Here is a 26,220-nt window from a genome sequence, read left to right as displayed (position 1 = left end):
TAAAAAAGCTGCAGTTAAGGAGTAGGAGTTTAGGAGTATTATCCTAACACACACCACTAAAAAAATCCCTTAATTCCCTCCCTACTAACATGCCCCCCAGTATAGATGCCCATGATACTCTGGATCCAAATGGTTTTGGGGTGTGTGGCTAGGCTTGTAAGGGCCCTAGTGGTCATTAGCCTTGTAACAACCTATGAACTTTTAATTTTGCCAGCAAATCTGTTCTATGTTATTTTTGTTAGAGAAGCAGTTAATACTACACCTATCTACGAGCATGTCAGCAGATGCCAATGTGAAGTACTGATCTGTCCATCCATTCCACACTTAATTGACCTTGTATAGTGGCTTTGTCAGTCCAATGCAAGATGGGATTTTGCAGCTGATGAAATTCTGGATATGCTGGCAGGAGTCCTGTTTCTCCCTCTGTGATGTCTTGGAGCACTGTGACTCATTGCCTGCTAATCGTCAGCCCCCTTCCAGCCAGTTGGCCCATCCATTCCAGATCACCAAAGTGAGGGTCAACTGGGAGGAGATCATCATTAAGACAACCATCAGATGTCAAGGTTTTGCCGTTAAGCCCTACCCCCTTCACCAAGCCAGAAAAACCCATGGATGGAATGTGCAGTGTGCCTCAGTTCTGTACTGTTCCTCACTTCCAGGAGTGAACATCGCAAGATGCCTCTCCCACCAACAGGGGGTGCCATACGGCAGTTTCACCAGCCTTCCCCAGAGAAATCCAGCCCATGTTCCTCGTCCCCTTGGTGCCTTCTCCTTCTACAGTGAGTAACTGCTACATCTGTACTCTTCAGATTTACTGACAGAAAAGTGTGCTTGTAATGTTTATTTTGAAAATTACAGCATTTTAAAAGTCTGTAGTTATTTAAGAGAAGCAAGTGCCATGTTTGTAGTGTCTACAAATTACTGTATTAAAACATAAACTTACAGCAGTGACTTAATGTGTGTTCCTTGTCAGATTTTGTAGTTAATGTACAGAATTGTGAAGCAGTTGCCAACAGTCTCAGGGAAACACTACAGAATGCCTTGCAGTTTTACAGTAAGGTAAGTCACCATCTAATAAATGGCCGATTGCTTTAGCTGCTGCTTTGCTACATTTAAATACCTACCTTTCTTACAAGACTAGTAAAATGCAGATTTGTCTGTAATTGCTTTTAAAAATCTGATTTCTTTATAGCAATTAATTGTCAATAATTTTGCATACTGATTTCCCTGCTGGCAAGTTTCCCAGTGTAATTTTTATTGGGACTAGCTGCATTTGTCCTTTGTGAACACTTGATGTCTGCATACACTGAAATATAAAAGCCGATTTCCTTGAGTTTAAGTCAGGATGTTCATCTTTGCATACCATTACTGAAACTTATTTTTCTGTTAAAAGTCAATTTGTATTAACTGAATTTCCCTTAGTAATTGTCTAGTGTGTTTCATTTATTAAAAGTTTGTTCTACTGTGCTCTGTTTCCTTTCCTTTAAATAAACCTTTTGTGTCTGTTTGAAAATGCTTGTATTACATGTTCCTGTTTACAGAAACTAGCATTCACTTTTTAAACAACTTCATCCTTTTAACTGTTGCTTAGGTTTTTGCACATTTACAAGGCTTCATTTGTGAAGTCCTTACTATTCTTTCAAAATGTACTAACACTTAACTATTTTAGTATTTCTTTCAGCATAAATCTTGTTTTGCTGTTTTTTTTTCTCTTTATTTGGAGTCCCCTTACTGTTTTATATATTAAATACTTTTATTTTAATGAGTGTTTTACAAATGTGGTTTGTCCATTTCTAAGGGACATTCTGACGTTAATTTGGCCTTAACTTAGTGTCCATTATATATCTATTGCTTCTGTATTTTGTTAACAGTTTTAAATGCAAGGTACCCAGATATGTTACTTTACATAGTACATTGCACGAGGGTAAAGAAACAGGACAGTCTCAAATACAGTATATGTATATCTGTGTCTAAATAACTAAATATGTATCTTTTAGAGTAATATTTAATAAAGGAGAAATGTGTATGATTTTTCATTCACATCCTATGCTGTCCTAGTACAAACCCCATTTCAAGAGACTGGATTCATTTTCAGTTGTTGACACTGCAGTGTAAGATTAAGGGGTGCTGCACTCCCAAGTGTGCTGTCCTTTGCATGAACTTTAAACATCCACTTTAAACAGAGGTCGCATCTGCCTGAGTTGGTGGTAGCTAAGATAGCTGTAAAATGTCCCAAAGCACTTAACCAGAATATGAATTCTTTATTTTATACAAAATTATATCAACTTATTTACATTCATATTTACATTTCTATAATCTTAGGATAATTTCATTTTATTTTTTCTTGATAAGATGAAAAGAAGTTCACTTCATATTCTTCTCCACAACCATTACCTCTTTTTTTTTCAGAATTTCTAACAATATCCATATATTAAGTTTCATTTGATTAATCCTTAATTTCCAGACTTCCCATACCACACAGAATAAATTATATGTATGTTTTCCATTTGTTTTCATTTCTTTGCTCATAATAACCATAGTGTCATTTTATATATTAATGTCTCTAGCATTTATAAAATCATGTCATATTTTCTCTATGTGCTATCTTGCATGCTTTGAATGTCTCGTATTGTAAAAAGTTGTTTTTTCTTCCTGTTTTCTGTAAAAAAAAAAAAACACCTTTTCTTTTGTTTCGTCTTTCATGCTTTTATTGGTAATGTATTTATTGATAGTTTCCATGAGAAATCTTGTTATATTTTTGTGTTTTATATATTGTTCTTTTTTACAGCTTTAATAATCTCATTTAAATCTTCCCAAGGACTGACAAAAATATTTTTATTATACTTAAATATTATTTCTACTTTCTCAATCTCAGATTTTCACCTTTCGTATAATAATTTTTCTTGATACTCTAATTATTCACTTTCAGAATATCATTTTGTTTTTAATTTTTTCATATTCAACCAAAAAAGTTAGTATTTTTACATCTAACATTCTGGTAACCTATCAGTTCTTTTCTTCGGTTCTGTATTTCAGAATTGCAATATATATGCACTGTGACAGATTATACTTATTAAACCTAAATTCCCTTCATTATTTGCATCACTTCTTTTTCCTTCATAGCCGGCAAAATATATACATTACTTACATTTCCATTTTTCCTAAAATGTCTGAATTTGTTAAATTTAGTTTTCTAAAAAAAAAAGCTGGAATGCTTTCCATAATATCCTAATCGTTTATGTGTCAATCTGTCCCAGTTGTCCATAACTACTCCCTCTGTCTTCACAATGTCTCATATTCCTTTGCTTTTTTCTTTATTCAGCAATAAACAAGCCTTTCCTAAAGTCTTAATTTTATTAATCCTTGTCTTATCCATAACATTTTGTTACTACTGTCACATAATCTACATATGGTAGTCAACTGGTTATCTTTACTTTATCACATGTCCATTATCTTTATTCCATTCCCATCATTTATTTCAGATCTGCTCTGAGTTACAGCACAATGACACTAAATATACAGAACCAACTGATATTGCCAACATCCTGGCAAATAGATTCAGTGCTAACTTTACCCCCCCCCCCTTCTCACCCCCTAAAGGGCCCATCTTTATACCGGAAGAATGCAAAGTTCCTGTAATATTGGCTGCACAGGTAAAAACGTCACTCTCCAAAGCTAAGAACACAGCATCCATGGGACCTGACAACATCCCAGGCTGCCTTCTACATGAACTACAGAATGAACTGGCACCCCACCTAAGTACCATGTTCAGTCATAGCCTCACCTCAGGCTTTGTGCCCATTGAATGGCGCACCATGCCAGTTATCCCACTCCACAAAGGGGGGGGCCACAACAGACCCCGGGAACTACCACCCCATTAGCCTGACGAGCCTGGTCTGCAAGGCCATGGAACGTATCATCATGGAACTCATAAACAAAGACATTGGAGATCTTCAAACTCTGGATCCCACACAGTTTGGGTTTGTGAAAGGCAGATCATGTCTCCTAAACCTGATAGACTTCTTTGAAGTAGTCACCAAAGCCATAGATGAGGCTAAGGTGGTTCACACAGCCTATCTAGATCTCGCCAAGACGTTCAACACCATCCCCCACTCTGGCATTATAGATAAACTCACTAAACTAGGTATAAATCACTGTGTTACAAGATGGGTTGCCAACTGGCTTACTGACAGAACCCACACTGTGAAATTAGCAGACTCCAAATCAGACTTCAGACCAGTGACAAGTGGAGTACCACAAGGTTCAGTCTTGGGTCCTCTCCTGTTTGGTGTCTACTTCTCTGAAGTACAGGCTAACACAGAAGGTCTTTGGCTAACTAAATTCACAGATGACTGCAAACTAGGAGCCATAATCGAAACTCCTAACGATGTGGACATCCTACAAAAGGGCCTCACTGAGACAGATGCCTGGTGTCAAAGCCATGGTCTCAAGCTCAATGCCAAAAAGTGCATTGTCATCCCCTTTGGTAAAAACTCTGTACCCATGAACTACCACATAGGCGGTAGTCTACTTAACACTGAAAGTGTGATAAGAGACCTTGGGACCCTAGTGGACAGTAGTCTCTCTTTTGATAATCACATCGCCACAGTGGTCAGGAAATCCTTCTACGTGGCACACCTCATCACAAAAGGTTTCTCATCCAGAAAAAAATAGGTCATTGTTCCCCTCTACTGATCACTCATTAGACCCATTATAGAGTAAAACGCCCCTTTTGGTATGTACTTCACAAGACATCTACAACAACTGGAAAGGCCGCAAAAATACCTCACAAAGAACATTACTGGCCTCAAACAGTTGCCTTACACAGAACGTCTCAAAAAACTCCAGCTTTACTCCGTCGCATATCGCCTACTCAGAGGCGATCTCTGCCTAACATACAAAGCTATGTCATACCCAGAGCTGTTGGACATGCTCCACTTAAAGAAATCCCAATCCCTCTGAGCTACACGCTCTAGGGACCTAAACCTTGTCACCACAATAAACAGAACATGCTGGAGGGATAGATTCCTGTCCCAGAGACTTCCCATACTCTGGAACAGACTACCTGTCTATGTCAAACAGAGCTCCTCATTAGCACTCTTCAAGAAAAATCTTGGTGATTGGATGGGTAATAGGAAATTCACCCTGGGGATCACTTCTGTGGTTCTGCTAGACAGGGGCACAGGAAAGTAATTTTCTTGGGTGGTGAAAACCAGGGTACCTTTTTGGCTAGACTTGTATAAGGCCCTAGGGCCAATAGCCTAGTACCTACCTATGAACCTATGCAGCTGCCTTCAAAAGTATGTAAAACACTGCTCATCGAGGACCCCTGTGTCACTCCCCTCTTCACTTTAATTTTTCTTAGTAGACTACCCATTTGCTAATACCATGACATTGCTAATCTAAAATACTGAGCACAACACTTTTAATAATTTATCTTTAGTTCCACATTGGGCTAGCATGGTTCATAAATGCATGATCCAATGTCTTTTTTTTTGTGTGTGATTCATTATGTGGGTTGTCAGATCTGGACGGATTCAGCCTCAGCGCCTTATACCATAGCTGTGGATCTGAGAGCTCTGACTCCTCTCCTACCCACAATTCCCCTGACTTTCCTGAACTACTTCAGATCTCATTTGCTGCCTTTGTAACCCAGGCGTGTGGAACAAGAGCTCCATTATTCATGATAAGTGATTGCTTTTCTTCCTCCTTGTTTAAATCTTTTTGATAGTTCAAGTATTACATAGGGTTAGGACTTGTTAGACCTTTTATATTATATAATTAGTGTATTTGTTATACCCTTTTATGATAGTTTTGTTGTGTGTGTGTGTGTGTGTGTGTGTGTGTGTGTGTGTGTGTGCGCAAATGCATTTATACATATAAGCTTAGCATGCTAGTCTGTTTAGTAAATTTTCTTCGTGGATAAGTAAAGTTATTTTAGTTGAAGTACAAAACCCTGTTAACACTTTTTTTTTTTAAAAGTGCCCTTCCTGTGGTCATAAAATTCCATCCCAAGTCCCACAGTCACAGTGTGTGTACTGCTTGGGGCCTACTCATTTACATGTTTTGTGCTGTACCTGTGCTGCTTTCGGCAACCAGGGCCCTTCAAGGCATAGGGAGAAGTTGATTTTGAAAGGCCTTCTCCCTCTGTAGATAGGGTCCAAAATGTCTTCGAACCTGAAGGCGTTCACTTGTTTCCTTCCCTCTGAAAAGAAGAGGGATAAAGAAAGAGAGAGATCCACAAACAGAGAGAGGGAGAAAAGGAAAAAAATCAAACCTATGAACCTATGAAAGAGAAATCAAAGGACAAGCAACCCAAGGATTGCCCAGAGAAAACAAAGAAGATGTCTCCTGACCCCACAGCTGTTGTGGGTCTGGCACCTAAAGTATCAAACAGTCAGATCTGAATGTTGCTCAAATTCAGATGCCATGACCATAGTTGTCCTTAAGTCGCAGCCTTCATTCTCCTATATTACAACAGGTGAATTCAAAGCCTGCATTGATAGCCCACTCCTCTAGATTTGGCCAATCTAAAAGGGGTCTCCTGGAATTCAGTGTTGACTCGATGAGATTTTTTGATGACACATTTAGCTGGGAGTCCTCCCTGCTTTATCCCTGAGGAAAGGTCTTGGATCAACTCCCTCCACCCCGACTGCTCAGTGTTTTTAGCTTCCTACACCATCTCCATTCCCAGAGTTGGTGTACATTGGATCCAGTCTTCCCACAGTACCAGCTTTGGAGTCAACAGCCCTGGAGACTTCAGCTTCAACATCTTCCTTCACCCACTCTGATGCTTTTAGATCGAGTAGAGTCGCGGAGCCAGACTGTTGGTGTAGGAGCTCCAGCGGTACAGCTGACCCCAAGATTTTTGGAGCAGTCACTGCCACTCGGGGATTTGCTACTCGATAGCTCTGTTCCAAGGTCATCCTTGGGGCCTTCAACCATTGGAATCGAGAGGACTTCTGCCTTAACTAATATGGGTGTTTTTTTTTTCTGTTCTTATGGCAAGAGTCAGATTTTTTTCTGTTCTTATAACAGAGGCTGTGGAGAGGGCCATGGCTGAACCAAGATGACTGGTACGCTTTCAGATTTCAGATCCTTCCAAAAAAGTGTGGATTCGCAGTTGACTACCCTACAGTCATCTTTGAATGTAGCCATGAGTCTGCTTTCTAATGCAGCAGATGGTGCAGCCCAAGCAGCTGGTACAGGTATTCTGATGCGCTGTCATGCCTGGATGTGGCTTCGCGAGTTTGCAGAAAGTTTTAAAACGTCCTTCATAAATGCCTCATATGATGGCTCCACCTTGTTTGGATGGAAAGTCAAGGACATGCTTAAGTAAACAGGACGGTAAAATGTTATCTGCTGTTCAAATCCATTTTTCAGCCTCTCAAAGATCATTCTTCAACAATCAGAGGGGGAAGAAAAATTTGGTTCAAAAAATCCCATGGTTTGTACCAGGTGGCTTCTGGGGATAAGCCTCCCAGAGACAGAGAAGAAGGTAATTCCACAAGATGTTATCAAAGATGCAGAAGGTGGTCTGCAAAATCAAGGCTTCCATGGACCTTTCACAGAGAAACCTTATCATCGTCCCTGTATACTTCTCTGACTGCTGCACTCTGGAGGCAGTCGGTGATGCTTCTCCTTACACCCTTAAGTCTGACCTTCACCCAATCAGTTGGTATCTGCAGCAACAGAAGTTCAAAAGTTGCTGGACAAAAGAGTCATCCAACCAGTCCCCCAAGACCATTTAGAATTTGGGGTCTATTCATGGCTATTTTTAGTACCAAAAAAGACAGGGGACCTGAGAACAATTTTGGATCGCAGCAGTTTGAATCAGTTTGTAAGACAGACAAAAATTTGTAGGGTCACAATACAGTCCAGTGTGCCTCTACTAAGAAAGGACAATTGGATGTGCTCTGTAGATCTCCAGGATGCTTACTATCACATAAAGATCCAGCGGCCGTCCTTCATGGAGATCCCTCTGTTTCTGGCTGGGAGCCAATCACTTTCACTTCAGAGCACTGCTATTTGGTCTCACCACAGCCCCCTGGGTGTTCAAGAAAATGACAGTGATGACAACCTATCTCAAGCTTCAAGGATTCCAAGTATTCCCATATCTGGACAATTGGATTCTAACTGCTACCCCCAGGGATCTACTTCTAGCACATCAGTCATTCCTGCTACAAACATTGACCTACTTGGGCATCTCTATAAACACCAACAAGAGCAAACTTCCACCTACCCAATCCATAAAATTCATAGGCTGCCACATTGGCACTGTACATCAGATAGCAAAACTACCTTCAGCATGGATCAAATCAATCTGATCAGTTGCTCCTAATGTAATAAATTATCCCAGCCCCCAGGCTCAACTGCTATTACACCTCCCAGGTCTAATGGCTTCTTCCATTGTAATGTTTTCTTTAGCCAAATATCACATGAGTGTTCTACAGTGGACATTAGCTGTACAGTGGTCTCAGAAAATTCATCCCCTTCACTATAAAATACAAGTCAAGCAGGTGTGCAGGAACCACATTCAAGTGGTGGATTTTGTCTGAATCAGTTACTCAGGGCAAACTCTTGCATCCTTCAGTACCCAAAGCCTCAGTGACCATGGATGTACCCCTTCTTGGGGGGGGGTGACATTTTGAAGGGAGAACAGTCTAAGGTACATGGTCCTCATTAGAGGCTAACCTTCAGTTCAGCATTTTGGAGTTGAGTCCTCCTTACATTACAGGCACTTCAGGACCATCTTCCCAGTGATGTGATTGCCATACATTCAGACAATACATCAGTGGTTTGTTATATCAGCAAACAAGGTGGAACCCAATCATACCCTCTTTGCCAAGAAGCTACAAGAAACTGGCAGAGGGCAGTGTCTTCAAACAGCTTTCTAGTAGCAACTCATATACCTGGGGCATCCAACATCCTGGCAGACAAACTGAATAGAACTATACTACTGCCTCACAAGTGGTCTCTCAACAAAACAGTGGCAACAGAGATCTTCAGCCACTGGAGGGAAAATTGCTGTGACCATTTCACTTGTTACTTAAACACCAAATGCAGTAGTTAGTTTGCCCTCATCCCTTGACAGGGTAATTTCACCAAGAAATACTGTAATCCATCTTTGGCCCCCAGGTCTCCTTTGTGCATTTCCTCCCATTCCTCTTATCACCAAATTCATTGAAAAAGCATTGAGTGCAAGACCAGAGTAATCCTCATTGTCCCCCCCTTCTGGCCTTGACAGGTATGGTTTCCCTTTCTTTGGTGTCATCCAGTTCACCCAGCATGGGTACTGGATCCATTCCTGGATCACTTCAAACATCCCTCTGGGATGCCTCTACTGGACTGAAAGACCCCAAAACTAACTGCATGGTTTCTCCTTTTCTAATAATTGCCAGAGAAGCCATGCTTTTCCCCCCGGTTAGTACAAGTCATATCTTCCTTGTAAAGGAATTCCACAAAAAGACTTATAAGAGCAAATGGAAGCACTTCTCCATCTGGGCATCCTCTAATGGACTATTTCCATTCTCAGTACTCCGTCCAAACATTTTAGAATTTCTTTAGGGACTTGTCATGGCTGGGTCAAGGTATTCAACAATCAAAGTACAACTGGCAGACATTTCAAACTTCCACATTGAGTTCAACAACACTTCCATTGCTTTCCTCAAAATTTCCAAAGCTTTCCTAAGAGGTACCTTTTTATTGAGACCCCCAGTTTGTGGTCCAGTCCCTCCCTGAGATGTCACCATTTTGCTTCAGTCTTTAACTCAGAAACCTTTCGGATCAACAGTATCCACAGATATGATGTTTCATTCTTGGAAGACTATATTTTTCATCTCCATTACTTTTGCCAGATGAGTATTAGAACTTCAGACACTCCCATGTAAGGGACCTTTCTGGTCTTTCAAAAAGATAGTGTCATTGATAAATCATCTGAAGTAGGAAACTTCATTTGATCATCAACCTGTGGGTATCGGATCCTACCTGGATCTGAGCCGGCAGCTTTCCAAGCTAGAGATCAGAGCTCCAAGCACCTCCCCCTTACCCATAATACCCTGCCACCTCCTTCCAATCCCCAGATCTCATTTGCCACGGCTTTGTCAAGCACGGGTTTCTCGAGCTCCTAGCGTTAGGCGATTTGTGAGTAAAGAAAGTTTTTCAAAATCTTACTAGTTTTTGTGTGTGGATAGTTAATTCCCTTGTTTAAACCCCTTTACCGTCCCTCGTAGTTTAAAGCCTAGAAATTCCCCCTTTTCCCCTTGGGTGTTTGTGTGAGGCGCGTGTGTGTCTTTTTCATTAGATGTTATGGCCGAGACCCCTAAGGCCATTTGTTCTAAGTGCACTGAGTGTGGCCATAAGCTTTCCCCAGCGGATGGCCGCACTCAGTGAGTCCTTTGCTTGGGGGTACCGCACTTGTCTTTGGGCTGCCAAATTTGTGCAGCTTTTAACCCCCAGGCCCTGAGGGATAGAAGGAATAAGCTGATTCTGGCGGGTCTTCTACCCGCGGAGTCACCTTCCTCCTACTCTCCCTCAATGGCTACAGCCACGGCTGCGACTGCTCAGCCTGTTGTTACCTATCCCCTGGCTGGGACTCAACCTCCCATTTCTTCCCAGGGAGAGAGGGACTCTAGGAAAGAAAAGAAAGAGAGGAGAGAGAGAGGGAGGAAAGAGAGAGAGAAGGGAGAAGGAGAGGCATAGGAGCCACAAGCGATGGGCCGACTCTGCCCCCTCGGCCCCGCCTGCCAAGCTGCTCTCCTCACCTCAGAAGATCTTCGGGCCTTCCTCCCCTCGGCTCCGTTCTCCACGCTTCTCACCGGAGGAGGAGGTCCGACCATCTTCGAGGTCATTGCGGCGGCCCTCCCGGCCAGCTTCAGGGGGCCTCCTGTAGTTCGACCCGCATTCTCTCCGATGCTGATATGGACCGGATGATGTGTCGTTTCCTCCAAACCCAGCTGCAGATGGGAGTGCTGCTGCCTCCCCCCCCCCTCCAGGGGGGGCGGGGTTCAGCCCCACTTTTTGCCCTGATAGCTCCTTCTCTGATCCACTATCGGGTTTTGGAGCCTTCAGATCCGAGGAGTCCCGGAGCCAGGGAGTCAGCACCGATGGTTATAGCTACCTCGATGCTGGCCATGCCCTCGAGTTTGTCGGATCCAAGCTCTCAGGGTCGAGAGCTGTGTGTCGGATCCGGGGAGGCCAGTGTGTTTTCGGCTCTGTTTCGGTCGGAGCACACTTCCCTCTCGGGTCCGAGCGCTTCGGCTCCTACGCCGATCCCCGTGCCGGATCCGTGGGTGTTAACCATGGAGCCCAGAGAGATTGGTTCACCCTCGGCTTTCGACATGATGGAGAAGGTTCTCTCGAGAGGTTCGAGACCCCTTGCTCTTTCTTCGGATTCCGCCCCTACTCTTTTGCAGCTGGCCTTGTCTTCCATCATCCAGTCACAGGGACAGCCTGCGTTGATGCCCCAGCCCATTCCACTGGCAGAACACGGCCCTGTTAGTGAGCCCTCCTCGGATAGTCCCACCGAGGAGGTCCCTCACAAACGTAAGTGTAAAAGGAGGCACTTGGACTCCCCTGAGTCCCTCACGGTTGACGCCGATTTGGAGGAAGGGGAAGGTTCCCCCAGGTCACCCCCCAAGGACGTCTCCTTTGGAGACATTATGGAAATGCTTCGCCTAAAGGGGGAGTCGTGAGCCCAAAAACCTTCCTCGGACGAGTCGGTGTTCCTGGAGGCATTTGACGCAGGCCCGTCTACCTCTTGGGTGTCCCCTCCGGCCGACCTCCTGGTTGACCTCATCACTACCAGGGAGTGGAAGGAACCGGACACTGTAGAGCCAATCCCCAGGAGGCCAGTCACGATTCTTAGTCCCCCTGTGGACAGGACAGCTTGGAGTAAGGGTTCCTCGGTAGATGTCATGGTGGTGGCTGCAGCCACCAAGAAGGAACTTGCTCAGGATAGTTCCTCGATCCATCCCCCTGATAAGGAGTCTTGGACGATGGATCGTATCGGGAAGAGGATGTTTGCTTCAGCTACCTTTTCTATAAAGGCGCTGAATTATTTGGCCCATGTAATTAGACTTCAGTGGGATCTAGTGAAAGAATATGCTGAGTCTCCCCAGAGTCCATGTCGGTCGAGGACAAACGAACTTCCTCGGCTCGCATGGCCACTATAAAATCTGTTTCTAACACATCTATGCGGCTACTTTCCCATGCCACGGAAGGAGCCGCTAGAGCCAGCAGGTCCGGTATCGCCTTAAGGTGTCACGTCTGGCTCCGGCCTTGTAACTTTGCGGAACCTTTCAAGGCGTCCTTCGCGAACGCACCCTTCGGTTCTACTCTGTTTGGGAAGACCTTCTGCGACACATTGGTTCAGAGCGAGAAAGATGGGAAGACGCTGTCTGCCGTCGAAGTCCGCTTCTCGGCTCCTCAAAGGTCCTTTTCTAGGAACCAGAGAGGACAAAAGAAGATGTGGTTCCGGATGTCTCAGTAGTCCCGTTACGTTCCGGACACTTCGTCCTACAGAGGCAGAAGGGGACAAGGTGGACGCTAGCCCAGAGGCAGAGGAGGGCCAAAAAATTTTGGGTCGCAGGAACCTTTTTCTGACCCACCCATGCAGCAGCCCTGAGGGGTTGTCTGACTGCTCCTCTCTGGAGGCAGTCGGGGGGTGTTTTTCGAAGCACTTAGCCCAGTGGGAGTCCATAACATCAGATCGCTGGGTGCTTCGAATAATATCCAGAGGTTACTCTATCCCTTTCATAAATCTGCCTTCTCAGTCGAGGCGCCTCCCCGATGTGCCACCCAGCCAGAGGGAGGCTGCAGCTTTAGAGGTAAAAAAGCTACTAGAAAAAAGAGCCATCCAGCAAGTCCCCCCAGGACGATCCGGATTAGGCAGTTACTCCAGGTTCTTTTTGGTGCCAAAGAAGACGGGGGACTTAAGGCCGATCCTCGACCTTTCAACAATGAACCTCTTCATTGCCAAGGAAAAATTCCGGATGGTCACGCTTCAATCCATTCTGCCCCTGCTGCAGGAGAAGGACTGGATGTGCTCCATAGATCTCAAGGATGTGTACTATCACATTCTCATGGACAGGCGTTCCAGGAGGTTTCTCCGCTTCCAGCTAGGGGCCAGTCATTACCAGTTCAGGGTCCTACCCTTCGGTCTCACGACAGCCCCCAGGGTGTTCACCAAGGTCATGGCAGTTGTAGCGGCCCACCTGAGACTTCAGGGAATACAGGTTTTTCCTTACCTAGACGACTGGTTTCTTACCGCTCCCACCAGGCATCTACTCTGTTTAGCCAGGGATTGTTTCTTACTTCTAGCGTCCCATTTGGGGATCACCATAAACTTGAAGAAGTCATCCCTTCAACCAGTTCAAGTCTTGGAGTTCATAGGGGCCAGGATAGACATGCTTCAGACCAAGGCCTTCTTGACGTCAGACAGACTTCGCAGTTTGACCTTACACATTTTAGCCCTTCTCCAGTCACCTGCCCCATCAGCGGAGTTAGTCCTGAGAGCTCTAGGGTCCATGGCAGCTGCAATCAACCTCGTGTCCTTAGCTCGCTTGCACATGAGGATTTTCCAGTGGACATTGCAGGTACAGTGGTCCATTCTTCACCACCCATTGGATTTCCAGATTCCTCTCAGCAGAGTTTGCAGAAATTCCCCTCATGTGGTGGCTCCACTCCCGAGAGCTTCGGGAAGGACGACCGTTTGTTATGCCGCAACCCCAAGCCACGATAACCACGGACGCTTCTCGCCTTGGGTGGGGGGGCATTACGTGGGCAGAACTGTTCAAGGAACGTGGACTCAGAGACCATTCTGCATATCAATGTTCTGGAGATGAGAGCGGTGCTTCTAGCGTTGCAAGCCCTTCATGCCTTTCTCCCTCCAGGGACTATTGCGATTCAGTCAGACAACATGTCGGTGGTCTGGTACATCAACAAACAGGGGGGGACCAGGTCTTACGCTCTTTGTCGAGAGGCCACGAGAGTTTGGGATTGGGTGATATCCACCAACCGTTTTCTGTTAGCAACGCACATTCCGGGTAGGTCCAACATCCAGATGGACAAACTGAGTCGAACTATCCTCTCGCCTTACATGTGGTCTCTGAATCCCTTAGTAGCGAAGCAGATCTTCCGCAAGTGGGGTCAGCCTTGCTGCGATCTCTTTGCGTCGCCTTCCAACGTGAAGTGCAGTGAGTTTTTTGCTCTAATTCCCCCTCTGGGGGAAACCCCAGGGACGCTCTAGTCCATGCTTGGCCACCCGGTCTTCTGTATGCTTATCCTCCTCTTCCACTGATGACAAAATTCTTACAGAAAGCTTGTCGGTTGGGGAACAAGATTATCCTCATAGCCCCATTCTGGCCTCGTCAAACTTGGTTCCCATGCCTGCGGTCTTATCTTATAGCTCCTCTCTTGATCTTGGATCCCATCCCAGATCTAATATCTCATCCTTCGGCGTTGAAACCCTAGAACCTGGTTGATCTCAAGCTCTCAGTGTGGTTGATCCAGTTCCATTAGTTGCTAGGACTCCCAGTCTCATCTGCAGTTAGATCTATCCTGGTAGTGGCGCATAAGCCTTCTACCAGGAAGGTTTACAATAGTAAATGGAAGCGGTTTTCTATTTGGGCGTCTCATAGGAATTTGGACCCTTTCACTGCTCCCACCCCAGCAGTGCTCTACTTTCTATTTTATATTTTTCAGCAGGGGGCCAGTTCTTCTACTGTAAAGGTTCAAATGGCTGCCATCTCGCATTTTGACATTGAAGATAATCTCAGTCCCCTTGCTTCCACCAAGATTTGTAAGACCTTTCTGAAAGGTACGTTTCTCTTGAGACCCCCTGTTAGGAACCCCGTCCCTCCATGGGATCTAACCTCGGTCCTTCAGGCTCTAACTGGACCTCCTTTTGAACCTGCAGCTTTTGTTGATTTGAAATTGTTGTTCTGGAAATCTGCCTTTTTGGTAGCCATTACGTCAGCTAAAAGGGTGTCGGAGCTTCAAGCTCCATAAGCACAGGGTTTCTCTCAGGACTAACCCATCTTTCCTAGCTAAAGTGGCCTCCGAGATGAACATCAATCAGTCCATTAATCTCCCAGTTTTTTTCCCTAACTATCAAAACAAAGGGGAGTACAAACTTCACTTGTTAGATGTTCATAGACAGTTACATTTTTATTTACACAGAACAGCGGCCTTCCGCAAGTCTGATCAGCTCTTTGTCTCTTTTGCTAAACCCTTTTTGGGTAAGCCTGTGTCGAAGGTGACTCTAGCCAGATGGATTCGAATTGCATTCTGCTAACATATAAACTATCTGGCCTGCCAGAGCCTACTGGGGTTCACGCCCACTCTACCCATTCTATGGCTACATCTGCTGCATTCTGGTCGAGAATTCCCTTGGATGACATTTGCTCTGCGGCTACTTGGGCATCCTCTCACACTTTTATCTTGCACTATAAATTGGATTTAGTGTCTAGAGGAAGGGCGGCTTTTGGCTCTGCAGTGCTCCGGAATATCCTTCCTTGAGGACCTCCCAAGTTTTTGGTAGCTGGGGACTCTGTCCCACAGGTTGATGATCAAATGAAGTTTCCTACTTCAGATAAAGAAGTTATGTACTCACCATAACGTTCCATCTGAGTAGGTAACTTCATTTGTCAGCAACCACCCCCCCCCTCCCCCTAACCTGGTTCTTTGGTTTCCTGAACACTAGGACGATTTGTCCAGGTCATTTGTTGATCCTTAGGTTAGGATTCTCCAGGTTGTTGTTTTGTCATGGTGAGATTATATAGATGGGCAAATGCGATCTGGGGATTGGAAGGAGGTGGCAGGATATTATGGGTAAGGGGAGGAGCTTGGAGCTCGGATCTCAAGCTTGGAAAGCTGCCAGCTCGGATCCAGGTCGGATCCGATACCCACAGGTTGCTGACAAATGAAGTTACCTACTCAGATGGAACGTTATGGTGAGTACATAACTTCTTTTTTCCTTTCTCCCAAAAGGTATGAGTTGAGGACAAGTTGCTGCTCCACATTTGTTGTTTATAGGAACCCGTTTAGCAAAGGCTGTTGAGGTTGCCATTGCTCTTGTAGAAATTAAGACTTTGATTGTTGAGGCATACCTAGTGACTCATAGACAAAAGAAATGCAATTTGTTAACCAACTTTTTAGAAACCCATTGCCCTAACTTTTTCTTGGAAAAGGATATGAACAATTGATCCGATTTTCTGAAAGTCTTGGTATGGTGGAGGTATAATTTGTGTTGTCTGTGCATATCTAATGTATGGAGCATATGTTCTGCCGGGTTCTGGTCTTATGATCAAAAGTACATTTCATCGAAACGTACATGATCGAACTCACTTTTGCGAAAGTGCATTTTGCTGAAAATGCATTTTTTGCTGAAAGGTAGCAAAGCAAACAGTTGTTTTCATGTAGATTTAGTTGTACATCAACTGTACTGTTGATTGTACAACTAAGCAAACTGTTGCTTAGATTGTGGTACAGCGGGGATAAGGGAATATTCCCCTTTCCCCACTGTAGTGCAATGCGATCTCGGAGTGAGAATATTAAAGTAGGGGGTGTAAGGGGTTCCCCCCTCCTTAATTGTGAGTACTGGGTTTTTTGGGGGATTTTTTTTTTTTTTTTTTTTTTTTTTTTTTTTTGCGAAAGTGGATTTTCATAAATGCAAAATTTTTTGCGAAAGTGAGTTCAAACTCGTACATTTCAATGAAACATACTTTTGATGGATCAACATAGATCTGTTCTGCCATACTCAGGAATATCCTTCCTTGAGTCCACCCATGTACCCATCAGGTAGTTTGGAAATCTGTCCCACACACTGAATAAGATGAAAAAAAGACAACATCTGATATGGAAGTTATGAAATTAACAGTAATAGATCCATGTTCTCTTCTTTTTATCTAGTTCAACTCCCCTCCTTCTCCTTTCCAAATTGCCATTGTGCCTCAAGGGATCAGACCGATCTTTTTTTACCTTGTTTGATCATCTTCTTACATGTTTTTATATGCACATAATGACTTTTTATGATCACTCATCAAATTCAATCAGAAGTAGTTCAGGCAGGAGAGTGGAATTGTGGGTGGAAGATGAGTCAAACCACTCAGATCTAAAGCTATGGTATAAGGCACCAAGGTCAGATCCACCTGGAACATGCAGCCCACATGTTGAACCAGACAAAGAGAAGACAACACATACATCGTTATGGTAATTTCATAACTTTCATTTCTATTCTATCAAAAGCTTTCTGCGTCTCTTCCACCATCATTTTTACTTTCTTCCCCTTATTATATCATCAGCTGTTTCCTTTACTTGTACTAATAGCTTGTTTCCTTCCTTTCAGCCTATAAATGTGTGGAATGAAAACTTCTTTCAGCACTTTCTCAAATATTATTGGTGATAACTTCCTAAAATTCTTGTAATCTGGATTTAAAGTCTCCAGTTTTGAATGTGATTTGCCATCCTTTTTCCACATAAACTTATTGACTCCCTCACTTATATTTGTACCCTTAAAGCCTTCATCTTTACATTTATTCAAAATCTTTATGAACATCTTTTTGCCATTTTTCCAAATTTTTATCAGTTTTATAGATCATTCCATTTTTACCAGGAAATTGAATCCAGATTTACTTAAGTAACATTTATGTTACTCCCGTTATCTCCTTTTCTAATTATTTTAGTGATTCCTCTGAAAACGTAAGATTCCACTTTGATTTTCCTGTTTTTTCTTCACTATCCTTATCTTCCACATAACATTTTTTCTTGCTTATATTTTACTACTTTAATTCTGTCATCATACTCTTTTTCTCTGTACCGTCCCACCTCATTTTCCCTTGCACATAATATTGTTGCTTAAAAAAATGTTGTAATTTTACATTATTCTTCATATAGTTTTCTATGTCAAAATATCATGCATTATTATTCTCACTCCTTTTTCACATCACATTTCAGTCTGAAATATTCTGTTCTCTTTGCTGTAATTTTAAGTATACTTGTATTTTCCTTAAACTAAAGCTACCATTGTGTCTAAGATTAATATTCAAATCATAATTACATTTTCCATAAACATTTTATTCCTTATTCAAAACTTCTTCACCATATTTACCTGTTAAGTTTTTTTTTTAATACCCTTTCTTTGCTTAATTACAGAGCCATTCTCACAAATTTCCATTCTAACTGCCAAATGATTTGAGAAATCTGCTAATGAAGTACTCGCACACTTTTTATTTATTCCTTCTGACATTAAGACACTATGTATTTTACTATTTTCCAATTGTATGCTTGTACCCTATCTCTCAATCCAAGATGTGGGCGAAGATTCAAGAAGGTACATCAGTTTGCTCACCTCCATGTACACATTGTGGCATCTTCTCCCGATTCAGCTACTACCTTAACACAGTGCTGCATGATCCTCTACCCCAAAGACATTCAGCACTGCATAGGGCAGGCCTTGCAGCAGTGCTGAATGCTAATGAGGCATTCCAAGAGAATGGGAGCAGTGTATGCTAATTAGGCATTTGCTGTTTCCCCAGAACGGCTTCCAGGAAGGCCTCTACAAATTGAGCGATTCAAGAAATTACACAGACATATAGATCAACATAGCTGTCCCCATCACATTGCAATACTTAACATGGCCAAAAGTTTATGTTCATTCACCTGCCATGAGTATGGTACAGGGATGGAAGTGGTGTGGGGAGCCACTAGACACCAAGGAATACTTAAAGCAAGTGCTGTAATGACATAGATAGCACAAAGGGGATCGGGGCCAAGGGAATTCACTAAACCACCAAGGATACTCTGAAATGCATGTGCTGCAATAGCACCAAGAGCAGTATGTGATTGGAGGAGGGGTGCAGATTCATTAGACCACCAGGGCATAATTGCCATAATGGCACTTCAGCTATTGTGAGGGTGGGGGAACCACAGGAGGGCAGGCAGGTTAGGCTGGTATAGAGACTGTAGTGTGTGTGTGTGTGTGTGTGTGTGTGTGTGTGTGTGTGTGTGTGTGTGTGTGTGTGTGTGTGTGTGTGTGTGTGTGTGTGTGTGCGCGAGTGCGTGTGCGAGAGACAGAGGGTTAGTGTGACAGGGGAACACCAATGGAGCAGCAGTTTGTTACCACAACATGCAGATCAGCAATAATCGACACATTGTGATAATAAATACAATTCAGAGAACTGCATTTTAGCCAATAATTAACTCTTACCTCATTGCAGCTATCGTGTCTGAATTGCAAATTGGGACATCATGAAAGAAGGGCCTGTTTAACATGAGCTATATGCCTTATGCTAGGCCCCTTAATGAATCCCCTTGTAAAATTCCCACTGTATAATTTTCTTTATTCTTCACACATCCTGGTTACTTTAATCCCCTTTCCTCTTAAGTTACAGTTAATCTCCCATAAGTATTATGTTCATATTCAGAATCATACAATTTTATTTCCTCAGATATTTAGGCTAGTAAGTGCATATATTCCTATTAACCTGTAAACGTCTGTTTCCCATCTTATGTCAACTACATTAACTCACCTTGTATGCATAACACAAAAAAAACACTTTTTTCTTCATTAAAAGCTACTACTGAGCATCTCTTCTTTCATAAATTCCATAATATTTTATTTCTCCATAAAAGTTTTATTTGAAATCTATCATTTTCCATAAAAAATCCTCATATTTTGCAATATTATCACATCTGCATTTGTAACACACATACACAGTTCCATCTTCTATAATGATGCTACTCAAATTCAGTGATGTAAATCTTAAATGTTTGTTTTCCTTTCTTTTTTATGTTTGGATGAATTTTTTATATTAGTTTCTTTTACTTTAGCTCTTTCACCCATTGAATTCCTTTTTATACTGTATTTTCTCTTTCTCGTGTTCTTCATCTAATTGTTCATATTTCAACAAATTTCCACTTTCTGCCTCAGTTTCCTATAACCCCAACTTGTAACAATTCACCAGACTCTTGTAACTTTTCCTCTTGTTCATTACATATTTATTTCATTTGCAGAAATCTCAATACCATCTTTTACTCTTAGATGTTTATATCGCCACTTATGTGCTACACACACATTAATGAACAAAGAAAATAAGAGGAAGTATTTTGTTTTACTTTCATGCAGTCAAACTAGAAATATCCTGACTACATTTTCTATGTTCTGTCCTACATTTGTTAACAGTAAGTCCTGTCATCACATTAATTACATTTTACTTTATCACACACTCCAACCAAACACAAAATATATCCGCAGAAATAATACATCTTTGGTTGTTCCATGTACCTCAAAGTATCCCTCTACCATTTAACAAAAAAAAAAAAAAAAAAACCTTGGTAGATGGACAGTGCCATTTTCTTCAACGTTTAAAATTACTTCAACTTCCCTTCCCCCATGCAGAAATTTCTATATTTACTTGCATCATTTTTTAACATTTCTCCACATGATACAGTAAACACTGCGATATCAGGTGATTCACTATCTTCAATTCTGACTTTCTGTACTTGTTATAAAGTCTTGTATTCTGTCCTTTAATAATTTATTCATTCCATGAAAAGTAATTTGAGTTTTGTTTGACCGATTAAATGATCTTGCGTCTTGTGCTTTAATGCCTAAAAACATTATTAAATTATGTCGTACAGCATATTTGTCAATATTAATGCATTTTTTACTTTTTATTTTTACCATATGTCTTTTTTATTGGTCTATCAATCTGCTCTTGCTCCTGTATATTCGATTGCACCACTGCTACATATGATAATTCTCTCCTTAAACTGTAATGCTTCATTCCCAGCATTATTACATCCATAGTCTCATAGGAAAGCTATGATTACTGTCCTAGGATGTCTTGCTGTATTAAACACTGCTATATTAAACACTACAGTTTGTCATCATCCAAGCCATATGATTGGAATTCTCTGATTAATTTTTCCTGCTGCATGTCTTCCATCTCTCTTATATACTTTGATGTCTGTCAGGTACAGTGTCATTCTCAATTTCAATATCATCCCTTTCTGTTGCCATCTGTGTCATAATATTAGTGCCTCTTGCTCCTCTCCAGACATCTCCATAGTAAAACTCCTCCCAGCTTTTTCCATACTATGATATGGAGTGATGTGCACTCAATTAAAATAACAAGGGAAGTTCCCTGGTGTCTTGGGCCAGATTTTCCCTAGTAAGTATAGCTACCATTTCAGTTATCCACCACCACACTGGTATGTAAGGATTAATAAAAAAATTGTATTCTGGATATTTATTGTATTTCTCATCCAGACGTGAAGTCATATAACTATCCTAATGACAACTGGGTATATGCAACATGTGAGAGAAACTGGTGCTCTAAAAAGATTGTGCATGTGTGTCAGAGGCATTATCAATGTCATTCTCTGGCAGGTTTTAGTAAAACTGTTGAGAGAATTATAGAATTACTCACAAGTATAAAATGCACCAAGACTGCCACTATACCTCTAATATATTTAAATACATTTAAGTTGAAGCTAACCCAACCACACTGCCATTGTAGTGCAGATATCCGATGGTGGTGCTGTACCTTTTAATGGCAAGTCAGTGTGGTTATGTTCTAGATAGGAACTGCATTGCTTCAGCCTGATTTGAAAGTTGCATGCAAAAACCCCTGGTGGAAGCCATGTCTAAAGCAGCATGCCAGACTGACATACCAAAAGCTTGTAAAACACAGTGTTTAGTCCTATAAATGAAAGGCAGTACATCATTTCCCCTTTGATGGTCCTTAGCAAAATTTTCATGGATTTATATTTGGATACAAATGTAAAAAAAATGCAGCAAGGACTGCCATTCTGCCCTTAAGAATTTAAATGTAGCTTGGGGCTCAAACTGACATCACATTGACATTGTCTTTCCAGTAATAAAAGGTTCCCCTTTAAGAAAAATGTGTATTATTTTTACTTTTTACAAGATGTGATGATAATTCAGAACAAAGGTATTCTGGACATGCACTGCGCTTTCAACCCTGAAGAGAAATAAAAGTAATATATACAGCCATGATGGAAAAGAGGGTATAATGCAACATGCCAGAATGCCCCTGGGAATTGCCTGTAGAATACTGCATTTGGTAGATATACATATAATTATATACTTCAGCTCACCTTTTAGCAGTTCTTACCAACATTTTCAGGGAAATATATTTTGACAATCTGGCACAAAATTCACCTAAGACTGTCAAAATTTCCATTATGGTTACAAGTGCCACTTGTCTGTGTTGTGAGTTCCAGTTTTGACATCTTTTCAGTGGCTGAAAACTTCTCTTATTCTTAAGAAGTATATATGATTTTTACATGTAATGACAATTCAGTATAAGTTCATAGGTTCATACTAGGCTATCTGCCCTAGGGCATTTATAAGCCGAGCCAGAGTGTGTTTGGCTTTCGCCACCCATTTTAAATTAATTTTGCTATGCCCTTTTTCGAGGTCAGTATACTGTGCCTCTGTCTAACAGTGACACAGAAGTGATACCCGGGGTAAACCTACGATCTCCCATCCACTCATCAAGATTCCTCTTGAAGAGAGTCAATGAGGGACTCTGCCTAACCTGGACTGGGATTTTATTCCAGAGTGAAGGGAGCCTCTGGGTTATGAATCTGTCCCTCCAGCATGTCCTGTTTATTTCAGTGCTGAGGTTCAAGTCTCTCGAGCACGTAGCTCAATGGGATTTGGATTTTCTGAGGTGCAGCATGTCCATTAATTCCAGGTTGGACATGGCTTTATACGGCAGGCACAGATCGCCTCTGAGCAGACGGTATGCCACTGAGTAGAGCTGGAGTTTCCTTAACTGGGCAGCATATGGCATCTGTTTGAGCCCTTTGATCCACTTGGTGAGGTACTTTTGGGGTCTTTCCAGTTGCTGCAGGTGTCTGGTAAGGTACATCCCAAAAGGGGCATTGTACTCAATTATGGGCCTGATGAGGGATGAGTAAAGAGGCACGATGACCTCCCTTGATCTAGATGTGAATCCCTTCATGATTAGGTGGGCTATATAAAATGTTTTTCTAACCACTTTGGCCACGTGGTTGTCAAATGAGAGATTGCTATCAACTTGGGTCCCCAGGTCCCTAATTACTACTTCTGTAGTTAATGGATTACCACATATGTGGCAATTTGTGGGCACTTTGTTTTTGCCAAAGGGGATGACTATACACTTTTTGGCGTTTAGCTTGAGGCCATGGCTCTGGCACCAGTTGTCTGTTTCTATGAGGCCCTTTTGGAGGATGCTTGTGTCGGCTGGAGAGTCTATTATGGCGCCCAGTTTGCAGTCATCTGCGAACTTGGTCAGCCACAGTCCTTCCGTGTTGGCCTGTACCTCCGAGAAATATATACCAAACAAGAGAGGTCCCAGGACTGAGCCTTGTGGGATGCCACTTGTAACTGGTTTGGAGTCTGACATGGCTCCAGCAATTCTAACCATGTGGGTTCTGTCCTTGAGCCAGTTTGCAGCCCATCTAGTGACATAGGAGTTTATATTTAAGCTGGTGAGCTTATCTATAATGCCCGAGTGGGGTATTGTATCGAAGGCTTTTGCGAGGTCCAGGTAGGCTGTGTGGTCCACTTTCCCCTCATCAATGGCCTTGGTGACTGTTTCAAAGAAATCAACCAGGTTTAAGAGTCAGGATCTGCCCTTCACAAAGCCGAACTGGGTAGGATCCAGTGTCTGTAGGTCCCCAATATCTTTATTTATGAGGTCCATGATGATCCTTTCCATAGCTTTGCAGACCAAGCTAGTCAGGCTTATGGGGCGATAGTTTCCAGGATCCGTTGAGGCACCGCCTTTGTGGAGAGGGACCACTGTTGCTGTACGCCACTCTTTGGGTACATATCCTGTAGTAAGGCTGAGACTGAACAGTAGTTTTATGTTTGGGTTTAGCTCTTCTTGGAGTTCATGTAGGACGCAGCCCGGGACACCGTCTGGTCCCACTGATGCTGTGTTTTTTGCTTTGGAGAGGGCGGCTCTTACCTGAGCATTTGAGATGTCAGGGGGGCAGCACTCTGCTGGGATAGATATTTGCCCTTTTGGTGGGGAGGGGGGGAGAAGTTTGCGCTGAACCTGTCAGCTAGGATGTTGGCAATGTCTGTGGGTTCGGTGTATTTTTTGTCATTTTGGACTAATTCTGAGCATATCTGGGAATTCCCACCCAGGTTCCTAACATAACTAAAGAAAGCCTTGTGATTATCCTTAGTGTCCTGTGCAATTTTTCTCTCGAAGCTGGCCTTAGACGATTTTATGAGTGCCCGTAGTTTTTTGCTAATACTGATCAGAGATGCCTTCCCTTTTTGGGATTTTGCTCTATCATGTAGTAGCTTCCTCCTTCTATTGTATAGTTTGTTTATGGCTTTGAAGGATTGGGTCTTGGTTTTATTTGGGATTGCATGATCCATGCATTCCTGAAGGTGTTCATAGAATGCATTTATAAAGGATTCTGCGGTCTGGGCCGTATTTTCCACAGGCCCAGGGGCTTTGAAGGATTCCACCTCAGTTCTGAGGAGTGTGAAATTTGCTTTAGAGAAGTTTTTCACTGTGGTTTTCTGGGCAAGGGGTGGGGTCGGGATGTGAATATCCAGTGAGATTAGTTTATGGTCTGATCTTACCAGTGAGGGATACACTTCTGGTCTGGAGCATAGAGTCCCCATGTTGGTGATGATCAGGTCCAGTATGTTTTCCCCTCTTGTGGGAGTGGTAACAAGTTGTTCCATAGCATTTGAGTTTATAAATTCTAGGAACCTTTGGGCTAGGGTGTTGGAGCTAGAGTAATGCTCCCATTCTATGTTTGGGTAGTTAAAGTCGCCCAATATAATGGTGTTTGGAGAGATCTTCATATTTTCCAGTGTTCTCAGGAAGGCTGAGTGGGGTTCCTGGGTTTGGGAGGGTGGTCTGTAGCAGGCTATAAACTGGAAGGCAGTTTTACCCACTGTTAGATGCACATGGATAGTCTCTGATGCTTCGTGCTGTGCCACCAACCTGGAGGTGTGGGTATCTTTGACGAATATTGATACTCCCCTCCTTTTGTGGTTCGGTCCAAGTTTTGGGGCCGAAAAGCATGGTATGAGGTATAACCTGGTAGTGCTGGGGTGCTCTCGGGAGCCTTGAACCAGGTTTCTGTTACTGCACAGATATCTATGTTCTCCATGCTAAGGAGAGTTTCAAGTGCATGCATCTTGAGGTTTAGACTTCTGGCGTTGAGTAGCATTACTCTTAGTTTCTTATAGATATATTCAAGGTGAGTACTGCATTCCCTACCCAACCTGGTACTTTCTAATGCCCATGTGAGGCTGCTGTGATAGTACCTTTCAATGCAGGGTTGCATCTCTGAAATAGTTTAACTTTTTTTTTTTTGGCATAGCAGATCTGGATATTAAGTTATAAACTGTACTTTAGCAGTGCTTTTAGATGCAGTGATAATAGAACAGATGTGTGAAATTTCTGAGTTCACAGTTCTGGCAAATTTATTTAGTCATACAAGTATTTTTAATTCAGAATTTAGTTATTTATTTGATATTGCTATAACAGCAGAGTATATTTATGATTGTATTGTATTATTTGCTGTCTAGAAAGAGTGGAAAATGTACGTGTTTGTGAAATGACCCTAAAAACATTTGCTGTAGGTATGCTGAGAAATTATATTAAAATAGGGCACCAAATGTACTTTCTTTACTTTATTTTTAAATTGTCACAATGATAGGGTATAATGCCTTTGACTGTGAAGAAGTTAAATTCACCCTAACATACACACACATACACACACACGTACACACACACACACACGTAATGCTCTTGACAAGCCAGGTTGACAACTATTTAAGTGTGATCAAGTGATGTAATTGGTCATTCACTGTAATATTAGAGTACCTCTCCATCCCAGGGAATAACCACTTTCTGATGACTGGTACCTGTATGATAGTTGACTGTAATAAAGGGAAAGATATTTTGGATTCACTTCAGCTGGGCCAAGATTCCTAGTATATAGAACCAAACACAACAGCTTGCATACCAGGAAGCTTTGTTGTGATTCACAGAGCCCCTTACTGACTCAAAGCACACCTTCACGCTTCTGTGCTACTTGGCACCATGTTTAAATATGATTTGGGGGTGGGGCCTATGCTAATAATGTCCTGTCGGTTGCGTGGTGAGCTACTGTTTTGATTCCTACTTACCGCAGAAGTTGTGTACTCCGTGCTACACAAGTGTACTAAAG

General features: G+C 42.5%; 1 protein-coding gene across 1 annotated transcript in view; it reads left to right on the top strand.

Moving 5' to 3' along the window:
• The window catches only part of LOC122787719 (WD repeat-containing protein 62-like), a 1,689,893-nt gene that overhangs the window by 1,642,189 nt on the left and 21,484 nt on the right, over positions 1-26,220 (top strand). Inside the window, exon 29 of the mRNA XM_044054617.1 lies at positions 974-1,059. Within this exon, the coding sequence (XP_043910552.1) occupies positions 974-1,059 (86 nt within the window). The remainder of the gene's footprint in view (positions 1-973; positions 1,060-26,220) is intronic.

This window comes from Protopterus annectens, chromosome 1.part0, assembly GCF_019279795.1.
Source record: "Protopterus annectens isolate FY-2018-M chromosome 1.part0, PAN1.0, whole genome shotgun sequence".
NCBI lineage: Eukaryota > Metazoa > Chordata > Ceratodontiformes > Protopteridae > Protopterus > Protopterus annectens.
Note: the sequence above shows the minus strand (reverse complement) of the source record. Positions and strands in the feature narration are given on the sequence as shown.